The sequence below is a fragment of the Aptenodytes forsteri genome, unplaced genomic scaffold (assembly GCF_000699145.1).
Source record: "Aptenodytes forsteri isolate BGI_AS27 unplaced genomic scaffold, ASM69914v1 Scaffold15, whole genome shotgun sequence".
In the NCBI taxonomy this organism is placed as follows: domain Eukaryota; kingdom Metazoa; phylum Chordata; class Aves; order Sphenisciformes; family Spheniscidae; genus Aptenodytes; species Aptenodytes forsteri.
This window is the reverse complement of record NW_008795129.1, coordinates 19454640-19465636: the sequence shown is the minus strand read 5'-3', so window position 1 is coordinate 19465636 and position 10997 is coordinate 19454640. Positions and strand designations below refer to the sequence as shown.

Sequence of the window (10997 nt, the reverse complement as noted above, 5' to 3'; positions counted from 1 at the left end):
GGAATAAGGAAGGAACTTAGATATATTAAATTTGTCCATCTATTCCTTGCGTATAAAAATGAATAAAGAAAAATTGATGCAAAGACAAATCTTACATATGAAACTGCACAGGTTCTTAGCACTGTTACCACAAAAGCTCGGTAATGTATAGTCAATAATCATGTAAACTGCAATTTTAAACATTCTGGGCTTGTTTGGATTTCTTAATTATTAATACTAGTATTAGTCAAAATTCAGACTAGTCAACTACCTCTTTTTTATTTTGTTTAATTCTGATGTCTAACTGTATGACACTTAGCTGCAGTGCCAAAGGGCACCCACACTCAAAGCATCCACAGTGTATTAATTTACTATAGTTGAAGCCTTGAATGCTGTTTTCAGCTCCTGAACAGAGATATGTGAATCAAAACATGAATTTTAGTTTCTTCTGACAAGCGCTTCCTAAATTAGAAGTGGCAATAATTACATAAAAAGATGTAATATTTACAGATGTAGCAACACTACTTATTGACTTGTAGGGTTTGAAAGTCAGCCTTTTTCCTCCTCTACTCACCATCTAGAAGTCCAGTAAGTATGAGGTCTGCTGATACCCTGGTTTGGTTAATATATTTTAGGACAACACCACTGCACGTAAAAATAAAAAAAAAAAAAAAAAAAATTTTGATTTAATCTTAAAGGTACCCTTCATATAAACATATTATATTTTATACTGTATTTTAAAGCTGTCTACCTAAGAAAAACATACCACCAGAATTTTTCTGGGATTTCAAGATTTTGCTAGAAAATGTAAATTCTAATCTGGAATTAATCAAAGCTAGTTGCACACAAGTATAGTTTAAAATATTTCAAATTGAATTAACTGTAGGAGTTTGCTATTTTGATTCCCTTCCTGAGATTTATTTAATTTTAATGGCATATAAAATAATTTTCTATTGTTTTCTTCAGAGGACTCACTCTTGTGTTAATATTTTAAGTGTCACAATATTTGTCTGAATATAAAATAATGAAACAGGAGGCAGTCATAGACTCAATGACACGTATCAAGACAGGATGTTCAGAGCTGTAAGACTGACCCATAAGGAACAGCAGAATACAACGCTCTCTCTCCAGCAAAGCTCCATTTTTTTAGGGTCTTTGTTTCTTGATTTTAATGCATTGTCCACATCGTACTGAGATTTAAGGATAAATAAAGGACAAGGATATATAAATAATTTGAGAGAAGAAATTAATGAATTAATTTGCTTTCTTTGTGTCCACAGAATACAAAGTTTTCACATTAAAAACATTACTTTTTTAGTTAATAATTCTGCCAGTAATAATTCTTGGTCTGCGGATCACACAAGCTTTTTTTACCTATATAGCTGCAATCTGTATAAGGGTCCATTCCTGTAGGGATTTCAAGCCCACATGTAAGTGAAAATGAAGTTTCTGACACCTGAACAAATGTTTAAACTTAAGCACTAAAGTGGTCTGCTGTCTGGCAATGAATTGTTGAATTGGTACCAGAGCTAATCCTCAAGGACCTAATTATCTGAGGCAAAGATGTGGCATGGGTAAACTTTGTAGATTTGCGAGGGGGGAGGAGGAGGAGAGGCATGTCCCTGAACAGTATTCTATTTCAAACTGTACTTCACTATCTGTTGTAATTCTGCTGCAGATTTTCATATTGCAAATATGTTTCTTCACAAGAATTCTCAAGGAAGTTTGCAGCCCTGGCAGGAGCGGGGAATAATCTGGTGTTTCGGAACATGGGTAATTCAGAGAGTCAGACTGAAAGGGTGCAGGGAGCCGAGGCTAACTAGAGTGAGGTAACAGTAAACACAGATATTCGAAAAATGAACTTTTAAAGTTCCAGATAAGAACAAAATCAGATGGATTTTGCAGTTCATCTGTTTTAGAATTATCGATTCAGGCACTGGGCAGATTCACAGACAACATCACTTTGCTTCTCCCTTCAATCACGGTCTTCATGTTTTGTTCATGAAAACAAACCCCATGTATTTATTTTAAAGAAGATAAAGTGTGCAATTTGACAGCAAGAGCAAATTTTTATTAAGTTGTGCAACTGCAGAATCTAGGTCTACAATTGTAGGTTCTGCTGCAATTAAGTTTTATCTTTTTTGTAATACATGGAAACTTAATCTTATGTATAAATGCTAATATTTAATCTGTTTCTTTCATCCATCTGTAACTTGATAACATGCTTAATAGTATTCTACTTTACTGTTGTAATCTATCGGCCGCACTAAATTAACTCCTCTAACTTTGATCACAGTGGTAAATACATGGTATCTTACTACTGCTTTAAAAATTCTGCCGAGCAATGCTGCCAGTGACAGGTTTGTTCTGGCTTTGGGTATAAATCTCAATCATAAAGAATAGCAGCAACAATTTTTTTTGAGTGATTCTCAGGAATATACAACTATGTCCAAATTTTTAGCTTCTCCCATATAATATAATATCATATCATTTATATGTCACTTGAATTTTATAATTAGATTTTATAATCTGAATTATTTGTTTACATAAGAAGGAAAATGTAATAAAAATTACAGTGGTTTAGCAAGTAGAATCAGAAAAAAACCCCATTTTCTTGTAATTCTTTAAAATACTTGTACTGACCATATTCTGTTCATGCCAGGATTATTTTCTGTCAGGAATTATGTCAAAAGTATAGAAAAATTTAGAGTTATTGTCAATTACAGATATGCAAATGAATGGTTACATACATTTTTATAGTGATATTGTTTTGCCTAAAGACTCTGCAAACAGAAGCTTCGTATTTTCTTTTTTGTAAAAATGTGAAAAGTTCAGTGATATGCCACTTAACAGTTTTATCAGTTTTTCAAGGACTGCACTCTGGTATCTTACCTCTTTTCTTAAGGGATCTATTAATGCAATAATAAAAGGAAATTTATTAATCAGTTCCACATACATGTCAACCATTTCATCAGGTCTTTTGAACGTTCCAGTGAGTATTTCATATTTTCCTTTAACCTAGAAAGTAAAGTAAAAAGCATAAGAGATAAGGAAGGTAATACTTTAAAAACCAGAGTACTAACATAAGCATACAGATCTTGTGACAGTAGTATCTCTATTAAGGCAGTGGATTGTCTGTTCTTCAATAAGGACACATTCACTTGTCTACTTTACTCTATGTCTGTGTGGTCGGCACATTGTTATAGAAAACTCTGCCTAAAGTAACAGTGGGTTCCAGTGGGCTCATGCCAAAGTCTCTGAAAGATACCATTCCCAAAACAAGGGAGCATTTTCTAGGCAACACTGCCAGTTTTACATAACTTTATCATAAAGGTAGCGGTATTTGACATTTTAATTAAATCTTGCATGAAAAATCTCACTTTTCACTTCCAAAAAAAGTTAATTTTTTGTCCTAATTTTCATAAAGAAAATACTGGTGGCGGAAAGGAGTGCACCCTCAGTGCTCAAAAACAAGATACTGCCTTTCCTTGCCTCTTTCCCCTTTCAAAAAAAAGACTAGTTTAAAACTAGTCTCATCATTATGGGAAGCACAAACTGCAGCGTACGAGGATTATTAAGGGCACACTGTCAAACTTTGCCAGAATACCCACTGCTTTAGTGACTTTAACAGTTCAATAACAGAAAGTTACACAATTACTGATAATTCATTGGTTAAGATTTTGCTCATTCTGGTATACGATGCAGATATCACAAACTGTCAGGAAAGCAACTGCTTTCGCAAAAGATATTAATAATGGAAGATTTGTCACTATAGTACACCCAAATACACAAAATCTCATGAGATATTAAATGGAACAGGACGTTTCTTTTTCTGCTTATAGAGAAACCTGATTGGTCTTGGAACAAGGGGCAAGAACTTTTAAGACTTCAGCTGGAGATAAATAAACTTTGTCAAATAAAAATCTTGAAAAATAAGAATTAAATAAATGAATGTTGATACACAATGAGATGAACGTTAGTGGGTAAACACACATACCATAGTAAAAATACACAGAAAGGTCAAGGTAGTTTGAAGAAAACAACAGATGTAGTGTAATAAAAATGCAGAAATAAGCATCTAAGTGGTGTGAAGGAATTACAGAAGTATACTTGTGTAAATAATTTCTTGTTCTTCATCCTTGAAAGCAAGGTGGATAGAAGATAATTATTTCATTTATACCTTGTGGTGAAATGAAAAAAAAAACCCACCAGGATTTGCTGCTTAATACTTTAATTCAAAATTGTCTGAGATGTAACGTGAAATGAAGATGGTTTGTTAAGAGCACGTAGTAGGTGTTTGCCCATTAAAACAGTTTGCTATATTTGACACAGACTGAACTGAAAAATCTTATTAAATAAATAAACAGAGAAAAGGAATAAACCTGGCTGATGCAGGCAGGCTTGCTTATACCATTTGAATGGTTAAAGTTAAATCATGAAAGTAACAGAGATTCCTGTAGGCAGGACACAAGCTGTAATGGGGGTCTGCCTTGGTCCAGTGAGCCTTATTCCACGCAAGGTGCACCACCACTATGCTGGTACAGCTGCGGAGGAGGAATACATGCATTCTCACTGCCCCCACTGCATCAAGCTACCAGAAGGATGTCTGCATGTCTCGTCCCCTTGCACTCACAATCCAATAACATATCTGCTACACTTGTAGGACCGATTCAACCATCATTTATAAATGCAGAGACAATTCTTTTGGTTTGCTTGATTGCTACCTTAAAAAATGGAGTTAGAAGCTTCTAGGTGAGTTTGCAGTGTAGTAATAAATAATGTTAACAAATAGCTACATTCCTTTTAAAAACGAACAAAATAGATATTGAAAATAACTTACGTAATCCATTAATTCATGAGCAGCACAATTTATTGCTAAGTGCATGTCTGTTCCTAGCTCCAGACCTATATTGTTGCAAGCTGTTTGCATTAGGAGTAGCAGTTGTTCTAGATTATCGCATCCTGTTATTAGGCAACCTAAATGTGATATTCTTTTTAAGGCTTGTGGCTGAAAGTGAAACAACAATAATAACTTTATTTACACACATGTATATCTATAATACTTATATATATATTTTCATTGTCATTTCAGTCTGCATTCAGCCATCAAAATATAAATCTGTTCTCAGAAATCGCATTAGCAACTTTAAGGACAATTCTGTATGAATGAGGGGTAACCAAGTGCTAATGAGTAGAGAGCTAACAGTCCTTGGAAATATGTCTAGTCATGTAGTTCTCGCTCTTATATTGCCAGTACTGGTTTACAAAAAGATTTTAAAGGCACTCTTAACAACCAGAGTTGTCATGGACGCGAAATAAAAGCTTCCAGTGCTATGGATTATCCCTTTGCCACAAAAACACATTCTCCACTTTTAAACAGTTTTTACTCATTCATCTTCAACTACAACTTTGATATTGCCTCTGTGGAATGTTCAAGAAACACAAGAATCTTCCAAGACTTCTAGAAGGAACAAATTTCACATAGGAAATACACCTCTAGCACAACGGCGTGGAGTTGTCTGCCTCAGGAACAGTGTTCCTGGACACAAGCCACAAGCAGAGTTGCATTGAGCAAATATTTCACGTGTCCTTCTGTTGTCAGGTTTTTTGTAGGTTTTTCAAAACTGATTTTTAACTTTAAAGTCTGTGAATTTTGGATTATAAAGAATGACACCAAGTTGCCCGGAAAGCAGCAAGATATAATCCTGGGTTAGACTGGAGAAGTCAATTGGAAGGCATTGGTTTTGACAAGAGTTAGAGAACTAACTACAGCGGACAGAACAGAGGCCTAACTACAGAGGATATATGGATGTTCCTTCACATAAAAAATTAGGAAGAAAACACAGGTCAAATTGTTACGACATTATTTTGTAGCAATCTGCAAGGAGAGACAATCTATTTGATTTGTTGCTTTTGGAGCACTAAGGTGCAGCTAGACAGTAAGAAATGCTGCAGTCTTCCCGCATTTAACGTGAGATAGAGGTTAAGTCTCCGTTTTCATGTGATCTTCAAGGCACCCATATGGTGTGTCTTGTTACATTCTATTAAAAGCATTGTTTATCTTTACAAAAACATTTATTTCTGTCTAGTCTTTACTTTTATAACCTAAACAAGTTCTTCTTCTGCTTCTTCTTCACTGCCTACTTTTTCATTTTTCCTTTCCCCCCCAAAAAAAAAAGTTCAAGCTGACATAGTGCTTTTATCAGTTTAAAATTCAGTCCCACTACTATCTCCTTTCGTTTTCTCCTTTTGAAATAACTGTAATTTTTTCAGAGAATCTAATGCATTGCTTCTTTGTGTGTATTTTAAGGAATTATTTTAACCTGTGACTGCAGTACATACTGCGCTAAGAATATGGAAATTGCCCACCAGAAAAACACTGGCCAGCTGATTAATGATGAAGAATTTTGTGTTGTTTAAGCAACAAAAAAATAGGAAAACTTCCGTTCATCCTCTCTTTTGTATACTCCACAACAGCAACAATTCTCACCTGATAATATTTTGATCGTCTCAGAATGGAGAGCAAAACCAGCATGGCATTTCCATCCCACTATTTGGAAAACTCACCTATCAGCTACAGGTTTTGAAGTGATAAAAAGAGATCATTTGAGTCATATAAAATAATGTCCCGCGCACTATTGCGAGTGCTGAACTTTAGCTACTGGTTTGTATCTGCCATTATCTATAACCTCAAACAGGAACTGGGAACTTAATGCAGCATGATTAAGAAGGGAGTTATGCTCCCACAGTTAGGAAACAGCACAATACGCAAATCTTACAGGTAATAGTTTTATGGCCTACATGATCAAAAGGGCATGTTCTCTGCTGATGCTACAGGCCTGCAAAATGCTCATTTGGATAGTTTACCAGGATTTCTATATGAGAAAAATGACCAGATTCCAGAAGAATTTCTCCTTTCTGTTATTGTTCCACAGGATGGGAAGGTGTAGTCAGAAGAATCCAAATTATTATGTAAAATACGAGCATTTGGAATATTTAAAAGTCTTGCCTTGACCTTTCCAAAATGGTAATGTAGATTAATGTTTCATTTCTTAAGAACGTTTTGGTTCCCTGCTGTTGTTAATACCTTGCTGAAGGCTTAAAATGAAAATCTCTTCTCTTACCGGAGCTTTCTTCCCTGTATTATGTGCTCTGCCTTTCTTACTATCTGCTAGTTGAGGACTGGGCTGTTGGGAGTGAAAGAAGAAAGAAATCAGTTCCGGAAAAGTCCAAAAATGACAGAGAGACTTCAGAATAAAAAAAAGAAAAAAAAAGTTGACTGAATTTTGGTCTAAAGACATCGCAAATATTTAAGTTAGGAAATAGCTTCTGTTTTGTCTTGAATACTATCAGCAGCTATCCAGTTTTATTTTGTGGTGGTAACTCATTTCAAATGTTTATTTCTATGTGGGCATCACCCCAACCACCATTTGTTTTTCAAAAGATTCCCACCTAGCCTTTAATAATACAGGGGATCTTAGAAATAAGAATCTAGACTCTGTACTTGGAGAAACCCAACAACCTCGCTATGCAAAAAGCATATGCACATACTGAGACTGATATACTACTACAGTAATAGTACCTTGAATAATATGTTGCGTGTGTGTGAGCCTTAGCAAGATCAGAGCCATATATTGTATATTCACTGTGATACCATTCACTCCTAGTGTACCTCTTCAAGTAAACAGAAAGTCTCACTATGCTTAGAACAATGTTTCATTCTATCTTCATTAATTTAATATCACCAAATGGCCAATGTTTTATTCATCTGTCAGAGAAACACATCTTCTATTCTGTGCCATAAGACTAAACCTGGTAACAGGCTAAACATTCCATGTTTAAGCTTAAAAAGACAATAGCAGTAGAAAGACCAAATGAAGTACACCACATTATTATTACACATTTTTATTGTACCGCTTTGCCTGGAGGCTCCAACAGTCTCATAATTTCTTTCTGAATATCCAGAACTCTTTCTATGCCCTGAAATTAAACAACAGTAATCTTCAAAAGAGAGATAAATTATTTCATTTTAGCAGCTTAAATCAGAAGAGAACACTTATTCTAAATGCACATCTTAATATTACATCTTTAAAAAAAAAAACTATTATAGACTTCCTTAACACAATCCCCCCACCCACAAAATGCAGTCAAGTGTCCAATGATAAAGGGTTAGTAGCAGTGGAATGAACAGGAATATTTGATTATGCTGCTGAATGGGATGGCAAGAAAAATAGTCTCTTCTTCCCCAAAAGGAACCCTTCCCAAATCTAACAAGTAAGCAATATCCGGGTCTGCGCAATATCTGAGAAGTGGGAAGATTATAATCACTGTTCACAATTGTGACTCTATCTAAGACTTCCTAACTCAAAAGTCGGACAAAATTAAATGTATTTACCTTTAGAACATTTCCAGGAAGCAGGGAAAAAATCACTGTCTTAATTTTAAACATTGGGGAATGGAGGAACACTCCAATTAAATGAATCAATTGCTTTTAAGGCAAGACTCTCTTCCGTTTCAGCTGAGTTAGTAGAAGTTTAATGCCAACTTTGTAAATCACATTTCAGATTTTCTTAAACTGTGCCAGTAAAGGAATACTGAAGGGGGCAGAAGTCAGTCACAGCTTGCAACACATCAACACAGGACGAATGGATACCTTTTTTGCACTGCAGCAAACAGTTTGCTGCTCTCCCATGAGCACAAGGAGGCATTATATCTTTGAAAGGTACAGAATTAGCAACCTTATTAAGAGCTCTTGGTGCCAGTTCTAAGAAGTTAAAGGAAAAGGAAAAAGAAAGAGAATCGAGCTCAGCTATTTGTCCAGGTCAGCAGCATACAAAGTAGAAATCACAGCCCTAATGTAGGCATCTTGTGCAGATACATTCTTTAATGCAACACATGGCAAAACAAAAAGAGAGGGTTGATCCAGTCTGTCTCATCCATCCTTTTTGCCCCTTGAATAGATTTTGTTCTACTTTGTATTCTATTCCCTTCTATCTTCACAATTTCATTTTTAAAGCAATTTATTCCCAAAGATTTTATGCTTTCCTGTGAATTCATTATGAGTTTTGTTGTTTTGTATGCTCTATCAATCAACTGATACTATTTATAATCTACTAATGTAAAATCACATTCTAAACAAAATGAAAATATCTCATTGTTGTGTAACACGATTCCCCTACATCTTCTTCAATGCACTGATTTTTTCCTCTACACTAACGTATGCATTTTTAACTTGAAATCTTCATGTATTTACTTCTTTTAATGTTCCTGGTGTTAGAATTCTGCACTAACATTTGTTAAAACTTTGGCCTTGCAAGTAAACAAAAAATGAAAAATACAGTTTGTAAGGACTATATTGAAAAGATCTATATACTTATGTACATATATAGTTTATATAAAGTCTATAGAATATATTTATAAAAATGAAAATGAAACAGTACCTGTTTGAGTGATAACTGAACCGGTGGTATAAGCATAACTTCTTTCACTAATTTCAGTGTTGAAGGTGAAATTTTTTCACAGTTCAACAGAGTAACCATTGGAAGTGGCAGAGTAATTTCTTTAGGTGAATCCTGTAATTGGGAGTACCACATGAAAATAAAAATGTTACAAATCAGAATGATTTCTTATTTATTTTACTTATGGCACAGGGTTCAAAGACTGCTACAGACAATCGTCTTAAGGGTGTATTCTACATGGTATATTTAATACCACTGTCACGAAGGACTATTGGCTTCAGAATTCTAGAATAATTGTGATAACTGGGATAAAATAAACAAAATGACAAAAGTCACATGTACCTGATTACATTTCAGCAGTGCAATATGTAAGTACAATGGGATACGGCTAATGGTGGCACCAGCCTTAGCTATAGCAAGTGATGTTCCCCCAATGGCTAAGCTGCCACAAAGCACTGATTCAACAGGTTCTGCAGGTGGGATTGTTCTCTCTGCAACTGCCACCTTCTTCCCTACAAGACAGAAAGAAAGTAGTATCTAAATATTTTCTTGGTTTAAAATGTGTGCTTATGTATCAGAGTTATATGAGTAAATATGATATTGACATTTCAGTATGTAGGCAATGTATTACAAAAGAATCAGTTCTTTTTTTTAAACTTAAATCTTGTCATTTTTTCTGCATGAAATGACCTTACAAGTAAGCAAAGTGTCTGTCTTCACTCTGGTGTCAAATGCATTTCAAATCCATTTCTTTTAGACATCTTTCAGCCACTGAAATCTGTATTTTTATTTATCTGTGTTTATATCCAGTAATGTCATATCATTTTTCAGGTTCCTTTCATAAGCATGATTTCAATATTCTTTATTGTCCTCCTTATATGCTCAGGTTTTGCATAAACAACTTGGAAGATTACATTATAAGCTGATTGGGAGTATGCATACTTGATTTCTTCTAATAATGAGTGTGAAAAAAATGTCGGCCTATTACAATTGGATTTTCCAATGAGAAAACAGGTCTTTTAAATATTCCATATGCATAATCTTGTTAAATTCTCAAAAGAAATTATTACCCTTTCAGATACAGTAGAGTAACTTTTGTCAAAGTGATTGAAACCCAGCAGTGCCCACTATCATATTTATTGCCTACAGTGCTTACATGAACATGTACAGTAAGCACCTATGTGAAACTGAAATAAGCGGTCTGATTCCCAAGAATCATATCCATTGGGGACTTTTTTGTAAATCTGACCAACTACTTCAGTTCCCAATAGCTTTACAGTCATTGGCTCCTAATAGTCAGGTATTGATTCTAACAACAATATTACAGTCAATGTCACAATCAAATATAAAGAAAACACAATTAGTGAAAACAAGTAATACATGTATCAGCAGAAGCTTGACTAAAAGTATAATATACAACATGACGATATCTGGATGGACCTGACAACTGCAGATGTTACATTTCAGGTCAAAGGTGAATTTACTGTGCACACATCTAACATATTAATTGGAAGGTTTTACTGATAGTATATGACAGTTGAAACTAAACTAAGGAAATAA

The 10997-nt window shown here is 34.7% G+C and overlaps 1 protein-coding gene across 1 annotated transcript in view; it reads right to left on the bottom strand.

The window, feature by feature from the left end:
* The window catches only part of ENO4 (enolase family member 4), a 62457-nt gene that overhangs the window by 5722 nt on the left and 45738 nt on the right, over positions 1–10997 (bottom strand). Inside the window, exons 7-12 of the mRNA XM_019471649.1 lie at positions 9780–9949; positions 9420–9551; positions 7894–7959; positions 7104–7166; positions 4820–4987; positions 2872–2997 (exon numbers count right to left, since the gene is read on the bottom strand). Coding sequence (XP_019327194.1) covers positions 2872–2997; positions 4820–4987; positions 7104–7166; positions 7894–7959; positions 9420–9551; positions 9780–9949 — 725 coding nt within the window. The remainder of the gene's footprint in view (positions 1–2871; positions 2998–4819; positions 4988–7103; positions 7167–7893; positions 7960–9419; positions 9552–9779; positions 9950–10997) is intronic.